Raw genomic sequence first — 14533 nt, forward strand, 5'->3', positions numbered from 1 at the left:
GGCCTCCACCTCCGTTTAATGATGGACGGTCTTTCTTCACAAAAATGGCTTCTTTTACTCCTCTCTCAAACCAAAAATACAGATTTACAAGTTAGAATTACAACTTAAAAAAGGGGCATGGAAATTTCTCTTTTTTGTATCGAAAAAATATCGAACCGTGAGACTAAAGTATCGAACCGAACCGAACCGTGAATTTCCTGTATCGTTGCACCCCTATAGCAATGTACAATAAGTATTATTTTATTTACTGCAGCTGTTTATAGGTTTGTCTCTAACCTCCTCCCTGCCTCCTGTTTAGTGAAACACTGGAAAATTATTTAGCCTCTTTGGAATGTCTTTATTATGCCTTTATACCATTATAATGGCAAAAGTTACGTTTTATTTCAGCATGCTGCCCCTGTTATTCCTGCCCAGAGAAACCACAACCGGAAACATTGAAGGGTTTTTTTTTCCTCCTCTTTTTACAATAACACATTTTGTCTTTACAACAGTTTTGTTGCTCTTTGTGTTCCTGGTCAAGTACCAAGCAGCAGGACCACCTCCTTTAATTTAAAGCTGCATCGGCCTGCACCTCAGCCTTTTTTTTAACGCAATGCTGCAATCGCTTGCTGTGCAGGTTCACAACMTAATGACCAAGATTTCTTCTTTAAAAAATCTAATCAAGCTAGGAATGCGTGCACTTCTTCAACGAAGCACAAAGCTACAGCTGATTGAGCAGAAAACATAATGTCCAGCAGCAGCGAGCAGGCACAAACCTGGCTACTAATATAATAATAATAATAACATAATTCCCCCTGATCTGTGCGGTAGAGACTGGCAGGAGGAAAAACTACTGAACTACTGTCCAGCTGTGTGCCAACGCAGTTGTAGACTGTCTGCTTAAGCCTGCAATTCTGGGTCACTGGTTCATAGACTCAAAGGGACATAATCCAAACACAGGAATTAGACTAATGTGGTCCATCCATGGAACTGAGTCTGTTAAGCAGGGAAAGAAATCCCTGAGTTCAAAAAAAAAAATATTAGAAACTATATTTTTTGGGAGGGTTTGAATTCTTTCTACAGTTGGAACAATAAACACAATAAAATGAAATGTTTGGTTTTAAAGAGACAGCCTCAAAACGAGTTGATCTGAGACAGAACCCCAAAAAGGGGCGGGGCTTGTGGAGTTACAATAATGAGGAATTCAGGCCAATGCATTGCAGGTCTACTTTATATAGACCCCAAATGAATGATTTCAATGTGAAAAAGAAGGATTTAAAGGCACGAAATGTCTCCTTTAAAGGAATTCATGTCGTCCACCTCACTGAGGGTCAGGATTTTGCGGCAGCCATCTTGAATCGGGTTGACTCCAATAATAAATCAGTTGAAGATTCCTTTTCGTTTGAGTTTCAATAAAATACGTCGACTTTTTCATGGGATGTTTTGGCTGCAGTCAAACTGAGGAATGCGTATTATACCTCGCGGACAAAAATTTTCTAACGTGAGCTTTGCCTTTCAAGTTAAAGTCCTTGTTTTGTGATGTGGATGCTCACCTCCACGTTTCGCAGAGACCACCGTGGCGCCGTTGCCTCCTGACTGACAAACTGAATGCACAAGCTCCTTCAGAATAAAAAATAAAAAAGTTCTGTGTGCAATGAAAGGAAGCAGTATTCCTCTTGTTCGGGGGCACATTTTTACAAAGTGCTTGCCAGCGCTTGGTTAGTGATTGCTGGATTTGATCCTCTAAGTAAACATAGACTTGATTTGGGTCTGTTTTATATTTTAATTGTATGTTTTCATAAGCCCCGCTGTCTACGGCGCAGAAGGCACCGTTCGCCAGTCTGTGACACAAGATTTTAATCAAATCCTGAGAGAGACATCAAGCAGTACACAGAGTTGATTTCATCTCTTTCTGTCTCCGAGTTCACGACTTTCAGGTCGTGTTCGGCGGCTCTTTTTTTTAACTTCTTGGTTAGCATGATTGGTCGTAATTGTTGTTTTCTTGTGTCTCCTCACAGGGCCCTCCAGGTCCAAAGGGGGATAAGGTGAGTAAAACGTTATTGATATAGTTGTTCTACCAGSTTTTATCTTTTCTAGAAATCCACAACATCCTCAAAGTTGGAAACATTGCATAACCTCACKGAGCAACGCTTCATAAAACAGACCAAACTGTCTGACAAACAAAGTGCATCTCTGTGGAAACACATCACGGACCATTAAAAGTCCCTGAACTCAATATAATGAATTTAAAGTGCTGCTATTGAAGATTAAGCCACAAATTTATCAATTTTATTTGTATTTTGTGTAAAATGATTCATAACTTGTCGAAACAACACTGGAAAATCGATTGGGCTGTCAAAGTACAAGAAATGGATGGAAATAGCGTGAGAGTCGAAACCAAAGCTAAAAGTCAAACAGATGATGACAATTGTTGTCCGGGTCCAATTGCCCTCTTTGGTAACTGATTGTTCCTTGTAATGTGGGGTGCAGAGCGATGCTAGTTGTCACTGACCAACGTCATAAATCAACCCAATCTTTTTGTTTCACACATAGTCCTAAAAACAAATTGAGTCTGAATATTGCCTCAAAAAGCTAGATTTATCTGAATATTTGACATCTGTAATAATAGCCACGAAGGGTCCCGTTGATTCCATTCATGTCTGTGCCTCTGGTGTAAACAACTTCAGTCTGTTGTTTATTAAAGAGGAAAGCAACTGTGTGCACTCCTCCCACCCAGGAGGAATAAAACATTAATTAATCACTGTGGTCGTCCACAAATATTTCCATTTTGATACGTTTTTTTGGCRAAGTGAAATGAAAAATTAGAACAATTCCAGGAGGTGTTTCATTTGAGGTTYCAGAGGCTGAAGCTCATTGGGGCAAACTTTCCATTTGTGTGCAATAAATGGTGCAACCTGGTTTACTAAAGGGCAACACGGTCAACAGGAGAGCAAAATCCAACTAATGAGATGGTCTGAGTGTCGAATTCGTTTTCACTGAGGGCCACATAAATGTTACGATGGTCCTCAATAGTGGTTAACTTTGCATCTCGTGTTTAACTTGGACTACACACATTCCTCTTGCGCCGGCTGAGCACCGCTAACAAACAATAACTGAGTTGTACCTGGTATTTCCTGCATAGGAACAGTGTTTTAACATGTCCTCTTATAAAAACAGGGGTCATAATAATGTAGAAAAAATACTATTAATAGTGAAAGAGTTTTACTTACTGAGTTTTTATCATTGGCCACCATCTTGAATTCTGAACTTTCCTACTTTCGGACAGGGACTTCCTACTAGAGGGGCGTTCTACTTTAACTTTACGACTTGTAAGCGGAAAATTCCCACTTCCCAGGGCTGTAACAAAAGTAGCCGGTGAAAATTCTTCTAATTGAGAATTTTACACATCAGTTTTACCGACTGTTTTCTTTGAATCCYGTGCAGCGCCACCTAGCTGTAGGATGCCATCATTTTGCATGTAAAAATATCAATRCATTCTGGGAGTTGTAGTTTATATTGGCTTTAAAGCAGTTTATTTTTGAGAGATTAATACATTTACTGACAGCCAACTGCTCCGAGGTTGGACAAATGTTACCTTTCACCTTTTAAATTTATTTATCCTGTTGCACTGAATCACAAAATTAAAGTTTACAAGTGATTTTAAATTTATTTTTGTATTAAAGATAAGCATTAACTTAAAAGGGTCTTGTTAGCGGGCCAGAAACAAGTCACCTTCAAGGGTGTGACACGTGTGACCTAAAGGGATAGTTTAAAACCTTTGAAGTGAGATTCACACAAACAATATTTACCTGTTCTAGACGGGATTTTCAACRAATTTGTTTTGGAGAAATGAAACTCTATTCCAGCTGGATTGATGAGCTAATGGCTAGTCTGAATTGAAACAAACATATAATAATTTGTTGTGGCTTTCGGTTTTGGTGCTCCGCCTCTCTCGTTCAGTGATTGTTGACATGTGACTCTGCACAGCATCGGGCAGGTATTAAAAAAGGTGAATGGATGAACTTTTTTATTTTGTTGAAGACATCCACTCTGGTCTTGGCCCCACTCAGACTAGCCATTAGCTCCTCAATCTCATCAGAATTCAATTCTATTTTTCTAAATTAAGGTTGTTCAGAGCTATCTACTACAGGTAAGATATTACCTGTTCATAACCTCTCCGCAGAACCCCGCTTCAAAGCGATCCAAACTCTTTCTTTCATCGGCATGAGACAGATTAAGGTTATAATTCACTTTCTAACATTCGGTTTTCCTTCAGCTACTTCAAACGAGTGTGAGCTTACTTTTGGGGTTCACACAGATGTAACGAAGCCGCAGTCTTTCACCTCGAGATTGATTTGAAACCAAATGTTTTAACCTTCAACAATGTGCGCTCTGGTTCTCGCCAGACGTTTGCCGTCCAAAAAAAAAAAAAAAAAAATACATCTCCGGGGCCACAAAATCTGTCATGAATCTGGTTCTCTGGCTTCTCACTCACCAAACCCAACAAATCTCACAGCTCTGCTCTCTTTCCTTCTCCTCCTCCGATACCCAGCTCGTGTCACTCTGTGTTATCTTAAGTGATTTTACTCTCAAACCACAATGAATAATTGAGGGTTTCTGTATTATTTTACTTTATCAGTGTGTTCTGAATTACCCCAGAGCAATTTAGAGTCTCGGCTTCTTTGTGTTTGTTCGTGTGTTTTATCCTCATGTTTAAAGCTAAATTCTTCTTCTTCTTCTTGTTCTTCTGTTTTTTCACCTGCAGGGGGATCAAGGTGACCAGGGACCTCGGGTATGTGGTTTGCTGTGATTTCTTGGGATTCGCAGATTTTTGTGACTGTGTGTGTGTGTGTGTGTGAGTGTGTGTGTGTCTTCCCCCAGCAGAATTGTGGTCTAAAGGTTTGAAATGCATGAAATTCCTGGGCTAGAGTTCCCCCGATGTGGCCAAACACAACAAGCATCTCAGCACCGCTTCTTTACTGCATCAWCAATGAGTTGACAGAATTGCGAGACACTTTAGAAGAGTTGGACGCGTGCGCTTCACAAAACTCAGAAACCATTTTTTTTTTAAACTCGTGGAACATGCTTTTTTTTTTCTTTTCCTCCTATTTTTGAAACTTGAAAATAATCAGCTCCGTCTCCAAAATTACTGGTAATTAACTTCACCCCTCAGCGTGACGCGGCGCATTCACTGCTTTAATCATTTTCAGCTCCGCAGCCTGACATTTCTATAAAAGCGCCGCAATTAAATGATGCTAATGTGAGCGCTTTACTCACTCTGAAATGAATTAGTCCATCTCCGCTCTGCAGTTAGAGTCGCTTTCGTTTTTTTTCCCCCTCCAATAATGCGTAAAAAATTGAGCAGTCATTTTGACAAACAGACTGCACAGTTTTGTTTAAAGTAGACTGCATTAAGAAAGTGGGTCGGGCACACACACTTTCACTTCCTCAGAGTCTGCTGTTGTTCACCAGGGCCAGCCTGGATGTGAGTCAAAGTCACTCTGAGTGCCTGTAGCTGATTTATAATGGCTGGGGGAGCAAATCCAACAAGAGTTTGTCTTGTCACTGGAACTCCAGCCACCTTCTCCAGGGGGGGATCTGGTCCCAGTTCGGTGCCGTGCGCCCACCCAAGCATTTGCCGACAAGCCGTCCCTCCAGGCGAGCTGCGCCAGACTTTCTTACCATTTGAGAGCCAGAACAGACGACCCTTTCTGTGAAATCCAATTAGCGGACGGCGAGTAACGCTGCTAACTTAGACGTGCTTTCTCCTCGTAGCTAACCTCGGGGATTAAGTTTCTCCTTCGTAATTTCCTACTTTCCCAACGCCTACAAACACGTTTTGAACTCTTCGGTCRTTTGGTGTAAAAATATGGAGGACCGAATTGGACATAATTAGAAATACACGCAGAAATATATAAATGGACCAGTAAAAAAATTAAATACATAAATACACTTAAAATGCAACAATTAAGAAAAAAATTATTATTATTATTATTTTTATATAATTTTTCTCACAAGTATTTTTATTTCCATGTGTTGCTTTTACATTCATCTGCCACCTGTATTTACATTTCTATATGCATTTCTGCTTCATTATGCAAATAAGGTGGGCGGAGCTTCTTGGATCAGCTCCTATTGGTCACCAGACAGGAAGGAGMAGGATCCATGTGCAGATCTACTGTGCATGCTTGTGTTGCCTCGGTTTAGCTTAAAGTTTAAATTTTAGTTTAAAACAAAGACATAGGCCAGTGTTTTCCCTCTTGCCTTCGTTTTAAATTAAACTTTAAAAATAGTAAATGTATGTGTATTTATTCATTTATTGGTCTATTTATAAATATTTCTGCTTTTATTTCTAATTATGTCCGATTCGGTCCTCCATATAAAAAGTGTTGGGTAATCATTATTTTAGTAGGAATGGATAAAATCAACACAAAGCTGATTTTTAGCTGATCTCGTCTAAGTTGAGCCCCTCTCTATCAGTGGGATGATTTATACTTGGAAACACAAGCCTACGGTCAGCAGTGTAATGTATCTCCATCTAGATATATTTGCCTTCCAAAGTAAATAAACCGTCCGTTTTAAAGCGGCGTTTCATTAAGTTGGTATTACCACTAAATTGTCCCCTAATGGGTACAAATGAACCCACGGTGTTGCAGTCATATATGAAGGACTTCAGGCGTGAAGGCAGTGCGGGTCGCCCCCCAAATTGTATTAGTTTCACCGACCGAATATTGACTTTTCACATTAGATTAGTGAGGAAATGTAGTGGAACCACATTAGAAGGGTTTTTCCCTAATAAATGAAGGTGCGACTGGACAAGTGGTGCCTGACCTTCAATCTGTCTGGAAATGAAGCTCGTTTCACGACGTTCCTGGAGTTGATTGGACCGGATAGAAAGGAGATGCCACCGATGGGGGGGCATCGCAGGATAATCCCCTTGACGTACCAATCTAAACTAGATCAGTGCAGAAAGTCTACTTGGTTGAAGAATGCCTCCTCAGCCTGTTGCCCACATGTCAGCAGTCACAGGTCATGTCAAAAAATGAGGGGTTACCCAAGCAACCAATAACAAACTGGCCTCTTTTCACAAACAAATCGTCCGCCGCCGCAGCTGCTCCACTTACCGGCTCCATGCGTGAACACAGAAAGGTGTGTGTGGTCTCTTTGAGCGATTGCACCACGGCTGCAGCTGAGGTGCAAAGTTCAGTTGAGGGAAAAACCACCAAAAAAAAAAAAAAAACACATCCTGGATTCATTTAGCGGAGTTTAAAATCCAGGATTAAGCCAGCGTCGATTGTCCTCAGAGCTGACATTTTGTTTACTACATATCGAGTCGCGTCGCTGCAGGCGAATACACGGCAATAAAGCTCCCCACTGAAGAACCCGACATCCGTTTTCAGAGAAAAGCAAACAAAAGCAGATGTAAATGGTTAGGATTTCTGTCAGCCGCAGTGTTATTATCATTCTTACACATGAACATTGAAGCAATATGGAGAGGGGCTATTATTATTATTATTAWTAATAATTTTTTTTATGATTTCCACATTTCAAACACTCACTGGTCAGTGAGAAAAAATTAATGTAGAGTTTTTTTTTGTGTTTCTTGTACGGGTCTCAGAACGATTGCAAAAGCAGAAAATATGTATTCAGTGCAACTTGTGCCAGGAGTTATAATCCAGCGACTGTTTTTCCTTCGCTGTCTTCAGAAAGTTTGAGATTGTAAATAACTTTAGAAAAACTTGTGCTTCAGTCCCAGTCGCACACAGAACAGCTATTGTCTGCAGCGTATATCCAGCGCTCTGTTCCGCTGCGGGCATGAGTCAAAACAGCCTGCTTTGAAAGTCCCTTTCTTAATGAGCCATGCTTTTTGAATTATCCTTGGAAGACCGGTGGGATGGCACAAAAGCCATGTTTGGATAGGCCAGATTGTATGTGCGTCTTGACTGTAGATGAAGATTGATCTCTCACAGGGCATGTTTATGACTGCCTGCCAATATTTAAGAAGCGCTTTTATTAGTCCATTCTGCTTTCATTCTTGTTGAATATTTGTGCTGGAACCAAACCTGCAGCGTAAAGTTAACTGAGAGAAAATGCCATTATTGTCTAACTTAAAGTTAAGCAATCGTTTTCTTGGTCTGTGATTGTGCAACTAGAACCAGGTGGGTTTTAAATGAAATTGTAATCAAATTTTAGAAATAAATTTGAAAATTAACCAGATTTTTTAAAACTAAGATTAAACTAAGCTTAACAAAGTTTCATCATTTAAACACTTTATCTGTTAWTTAAGAGTAAATTGGGATAAACAAGAACAAGTGTTATCAGTGTGCATTGCCAATGCAACGCACACTATTGTGATTCGTTTCCCATCCAAGTCATCTCAACTTTGCCATGCTTCTCCTCCTGCATACTTTGTCCTAGAGCTGCCATTGTAATTTATATCTGTAAAGCTCCTGTGCCAAATGATGGCTATGCCTTTTGGTGCCTGTAAAACTTATAGTTTATGAAATATTAATGTTTAATGAATTATAATCACAGTCAATGGAGCCTTGTATTGGTCCAATGCTGCCCCATGCTGTACTCAACTTGGTACTGCACCATAGTTTAATATTTCAACTCAGTAGTTCAGTGTTTACAGTACTAATATGATTGTATTTTGATGTTTTACTATAATATTGTCTTAATACTGCTCTGTTGTTGTAGTATTATGCATTTTTGTGTCAATAATTGTATTGGCAATGTGGCCTCTTTCTGCACACMTACAAACCAACCCCTGCCACCATCTGCCACAGCTCCATTGGTCTAATGGTCTATGTCATGGACTCTCATGTGGAAGATCAGGGTTCAAAACCCAGCTAATGAAACTTTAACAAAAAAATCTCTTCAGACTTCATATTGTCACWCAATTACCTTAATTACAAACAYCTGCTGACGTGACAGCCTCAAGCTGGTATAGAAAACACATTTGAGCTTGGTCAAACTTTATTCTGCAAGTCCATTGCTGCAGGCAAAGACATGCTACATGGCAATGCTCACTTGTTTTACATCGTAAAAACCCATGTCTAGTTATGTTTAACCTTTGAAATTAGTTTGTTTTGTTGCATTGAATCATAATTTTAAAATTTCCGATTGATTTGAAATCTATTTTTATATTAAATGAAGTAAAAAGAAAAATTCATATCACAGATGAAAGTTACCCRCTGGCCGGATGTGGCCCGTGGGTCCTCACTTAGTAAAACTAACTAATAAAACAGAGCCTGGGCAAACAGTGCTTTATTATGTTGAGTAGTTTTTAGACTTTGTCTTGCTGCTTCAAAATGATTTAGGAAAATTCAGCAAAGTCAAATTATATGTTGATTAAACACCACAGAATAATCCAAATTAATCGGGAATCTGGTGCATCTGTTGCCGTTTCAAACCCTTGCTAATTCCCCTAAATGTCCTCATTTCTGTATTCAGAATAAAGTTACTTTCAGCTGTGAACTATTGTTTCCTTCCATCAGGGAGAAGACCCAATGTTTTCACACCTCATTCACTTTTTTATGACTGAATCACATCTGTCAGGAAGTTTGTGGATTGGAAATGGAAGCAATTTGATTGAATTTCCAATAAACATCTCCATCTGTTGATCTTTGCCGAAGCTCAACGAGAGCAATATTACGTCCTAATTTACCAGCATGTCATAAGTCAGAGTGCATTTATCACATTAAGACTGGTGGTCTTTATTAATGTATTGTTATAAATGTAATTATGTCTATATCAGTAGCTAGGTAATGGGATTAGGGCTACCACAGAGCTCTGGGGGCCACGAAGCTTTAACGGCACAGAGGCTTTTAAAATTTTAGGGACACAAGCAAAATAATCACACATTAAACTAYAGAAGTTTGCATTTTCTACAAAAACAGTGTGAATGCACAATGCTGAAAGGTTTTTGCTGAATACCTGTAAAAAAGCTGAAACTAGAATAAAAATAGTAGCTGAAAACAGCACAAAGAATCAGAAAGAGTACATGTTTGCTGAATTAAAAAGTAAAAGGCTGACATTATCAAAAAGCTGAATTTAGATGAAGAAAAGCTCAAATTAGTTAAAGAGTAGCTACAAATGCAGAGAACAGCTGAAACTGGCAAAAAGCAGCTGAAAGAAGCATAAAAATTTTAAAATAGCAGAAGGAAGCTGAAAGAAGCCTAAACAGTTGAAATTAATGAAAGAATAACAGAAAAGGTCAAAACGATAGCTAAAAAGGCAGAAAAAAAGCTAAAATTTGAAGAATAGAAGCTAAAGAAAGCTGGAACTAGACTAAAATAGTAGTTGATATTAGCACAAAGAAGCAGAAAAAGCACGTTTGTTAAATTGTGAAGTGAAGGCTGAAATTATTAAAAGGGTGTATTTAGATGGAAAAAAGCTCAAATTAGCTAAAATGTGGCTAAAAACTCAAAACAGCTGAAATTTTAAAAAAGCAGCTGAAAGAAGCATAAAAAAGTTAAAAGAAGCTGAAGGGAACAAACAGTGGAAATTAGCAGAATAATAGCAGAAAATGTCAAAATTATAGCTACAAAAAAGCAGAAAAAGCTGAAATGAGTTCAAAAAAGTAAAAAAAAAAAAAAAAAAAAAGAAAAAAGAAAAAAAAAAAAAAAAAAAAAAAAAAAAAAAAGCAGAACCAGCACATAAGTTAAAAAGTGCAGTAAATACTTATAAACATTTTTGAAGGTTTTTAAAGGATGGTGAAAACAGCTCCATTCATTTTCAATAATGAAAAACACGGCTGAAAAAGCTAAATATCTCAAAAAGTATAAATTGCTGAAATATCCAAAGTCATTACCGGAATGTCTTGAAGGAGCTGAGTGTTTTGATTTATAAATTGTTAAAATGGCACAAAAATTGCGGAACAAGATAATTGCGGAAGAAACAAAAAAAATATCTAAATAATGTGAATTTTTTCGAAGCATTCACACAATGATTATGAACAATCTTTGTAAATACTCAAATTAGGGCTGGGCGAAATGGCCCCCCAAAAAAAATCTCAGATTTTTTCTTCCCAAATTTGATTTTCGATTTTAATCGATTTTGCTTCCCACTTAACGGAGTGCCTCTGTTTCAGGTGTTGAAACAAATTTGTTRTTTTTGTAGCAAAAGCCTTCAAACAGATTTTGCAGTGAGGGGTTCGTTGCTCCAAGTCTGAGGTTGCAAAACCCAACCAGATCCAGAAAACTGAAGAAAACCTTTTTTGGGAAGTAGATCCTCTCTGCTAACTGCCGTATTGTCATGTCATGTACCAAGCATCTTGAGGGACAGGTTAGGTGACCTTTGAACTACAGAAGCCCCAAAGAGTGCACTGGTGAGAAAAAAAATCTTGATTTTCCCAAAATTAAATCTTTATAAATGGCAAATTTGAATTAATCGATAAATCGATTTATTGCCCAGCCCTAACTCAAATAAATGAAACTCTGCTGCTAGGGACAGTATTTTTGTCTGTGTTTGAAGTGAGGACAAAGGGTTGGGACCACCGGTCTACTAAACAGTTTCACTGATAAACTTAATTGGTAAACTTAATTTTAAAAGTTAGAATATATCCCACAAATTAAATTTGTTTAGCACTACAAAAAAGAATGATTTTCTTCTTCCCTTTTTTGTTTTGTTTTGTTCACCCAGTGTTTGAATGTCGTGTGTGTTGTGCCATGTTCTGCTTGTTTGTCCCTTTTAGGGATTGCCTGGCCCCCCTACGCTGGCTGCTTTGCACACCAATCAGATCCTGGGTGTCAAGGTTTGTCTGTTGTGGTGCCGCCTGGCTGCCGGGTCCGACCCCACCGCAGCACACACTGCGAATTAATGAATCACTGTCAGCTGCTTCCTTTGAAGCCTGGCAATATCCTGAGTGCGTACAGGAAAACCCTCAAACAATCAATCACACYCAGTCGACACTTATCTCCTCCTTCCTGCCGCCACCACCGATCTTTCACTCAGGTGATTTCTGGTTGGTTTTACATACCGAACCTGCCACTGAAGGCAAAGGTGGCCTCTTACGACCCTGTAGTTAACTGAAACAAGAATCAGTATCCTGAAACCAGGACATGGTCTGGCTCTTGTCCACTGTCCATTAAAAATAAATGGAAGGAGCTCTAAAGGAAATTCTCAACAGTGACCAAAAGTAGTCAAGCTCTCATGCCCATGGTTCACCGCTAATCTTTCAAACCACCAAACTGGTCATCAACATTGTTTCAGCAGTGAAACGACCAATCGTCAATGGGTGCTTTCAGAATAAAGCAGGCGTTGAARGACGGGAGGTAAGAAACCGAGTTGACCGGCTGTAGTCTCAGTGTGTGCRGCTCTCAGGGTCCGACTTGGCAGCAGGCACGGTGGTGATGACGGTGCTTTCACAGATGAGGAGTGAAATCCAGTTCTCCAGGGGGGTTATTCCAAATCCATTGTGGTGCATTCACACCCCAGAGGTGGTAATTATGGACCCCGAGTCCAAAACACGAGTGCAGGCATCTGAAGTAAACCACCTCGATGGAGGGGAAGTGTGGACTCTCCTCCCTCTCTGTGCAGGCACTCGTCTGGGGTTTCATGAAGATGGGGCTTTCTAACAAAATCTCTTTCTCTTTGCATTTGGCTTCTCCTCCTCCTCCTCCTCCTGCTTCTTCTTCTGGGACCTTATCCTCCTTCAACCTTCTCTCACCTTTGACCTACGACCTCTTGACCTCACACACCTGCTCAGATGGTCTTCCCAAAGATCAATCATGGCTTTCTTTCCGCTGACCAGCAGCTCATAAAGCGGCGGCTCATTAAGGTAGTAATGGGTGTGTCCTGTCTCGTCTGTTTGTCCATTGTGTCGAGTCTCACAGAACCATCTCTCTCTCTGACCAGTGCATGCAAGCCTGCAGATGTCCTATGTGCTGATGATGATTATTTATAAGAAAGTATCCTTAAAGCAGTAGTTTAGATCTCAAAYGAAGCTCTTTGGACCACCTCGGTTTGGACAAATAAAGACAACCAGGCCAAGACCAATGTGGATTTCTGCCATCTTAAAACCACTGCGATCCAGTTTTACAATATTCTGTTCGATTGGTGTAGATTATCAGCTGTTCAGAACATGACAATTTTAAGATATTTTGCTTCTTATCTGAGGACTTTTTCTCAGTTCAAATTGAAAAGTACAATGTTCCAAGAGAACTAAACACAAGTGTCCATGTCTCTCCTGAATATTTTAGGGTATTGGACGCGATATGCATYCCAAACCAAAAAAAGGTATTTTGATTGATTGATTGAAGATAAATTGAAAAGAAGGCACTAAACAACCCTAAAAATAAGAGAAAAAATGCTACTGTGCTCCATGGTATTAAAAGCCTGTCTAAACAAATAAGTCTTGAGCTTAGACATAAAGATGGCCGGGTCAGAGGTGGACCGAAGGTCTAGAGGGAGTTTGTTCCAGAGTCAGAGTCCTGCCACTGAAAAGGCCCAGTCCCCACAATGCTTTAGCCTTGTCCTTGGGATTTTTAAAGAAAATAAAGTCTTTGGATAGACTTCAATGTRATTTGGCTCTAAGTGGCATCAGGAGCTATTTATAGCACTTTGAGCGCAGCCTGGGGTCACTTTCTTGAATAGTTCTGCCACAGTAGCCATAATGTGAAACAGGCGYCAATGTAAAGGTTCATTGTAAGAAATAAGAAATTCAGTTGCTCCTCTGCATTGAATCAGTTGAGGTGGTTCCTGAGAGAAGTTTTCTAGGCATGCCCAATTGGGAGCAAACCATGGGGAAGACGAAGGACATGCTGGAGAGACATTAGCTATTTTTACAMGGACATAAGTAATCAGAAAAAAACAGCCAATCGGAATAAATATGTGTCATGTAAATGTCCCCCAATCGGAATACTCCCATCTGATTCAGCTTGGAAGTAATTTGTAATCGGAACGAGAGGGCTGGTTTATGCCGATAGGTCAGGGGTGGGCAATCCTGGTCCTCGGGGGCCACAGCCCTGCATGTTTTACTTGTTTCTCTGCTCCAACACACCTGATTTGGATGAATGGGTGATTATCAGCCTTCTGCAAAAATTGGAAGGGGTAATTGAGTGACTGAACCAGGTGTGTTGAAGAGGGGAAAAAAGTAAAACATGCAGGGCTGTGGCCTTCGAGGACCAGGATTGCCCACTCCTGCGATAGATGACCCRAATTATGTAAACATTTAATCTGATCATGTTATTCTGGTTGTAGAARATTGACCTGACTGTGCACCCACTGTCATTCTGACGTATTTCCCTCTGGTCAGATGCTAATATTTCGGTTAGTGATACATCATGTCTATCTAAAGCAGGGGTGGGCAATCCTGGTCCTGGAGGGCCGCAGCCCTGCATGTTGTACTTGTTTCTCTGCTCCAACACACCTGATATGAATGAATAGATGATTATCAGGCTTCTGCAGTACGGAGGAACAACACTGACATAATTAGAAGTAAAATCAGAAAAATATAAACGAACCACTAAATGAATAAATATGTTTAAAATGCACCAATTAAATTAAAAAATAACTTTACCTCAAGTTTTATCATTTAATTGACCTTCAT

The 14533-nt window shown here is 39.7% G+C and overlaps 1 protein-coding gene across 1 annotated transcript in view; it reads left to right on the forward strand.

The window, feature by feature from the left end:
* col25a1 (collagen type XXV alpha 1 chain) overlaps positions 1 to 14533 on the forward strand; it is a gene marked incomplete at its 3' end in the record, with an annotated part of 104429 nt that overhangs the window by 27345 nt on the left and 62551 nt on the right. Inside the window, 3 exon segments of the mRNA XM_014004395.1 lie at positions 1998 to 2024; positions 4745 to 4771; positions 12692 to 12763. Of these exon segments, the coding sequence (XP_013859849.1) occupies positions 1998 to 2024; positions 4745 to 4771; positions 12692 to 12763 (126 nt within the window).

The sequence above is a fragment of the Austrofundulus limnaeus genome, unplaced genomic scaffold (assembly GCF_001266775.1).
Source record: "Austrofundulus limnaeus strain Quisiro unplaced genomic scaffold, Austrofundulus_limnaeus-1.0 Scaffold23, whole genome shotgun sequence".
Taxonomy (NCBI): domain Eukaryota; kingdom Metazoa; phylum Chordata; class Actinopteri; order Cyprinodontiformes; family Rivulidae; genus Austrofundulus; species Austrofundulus limnaeus.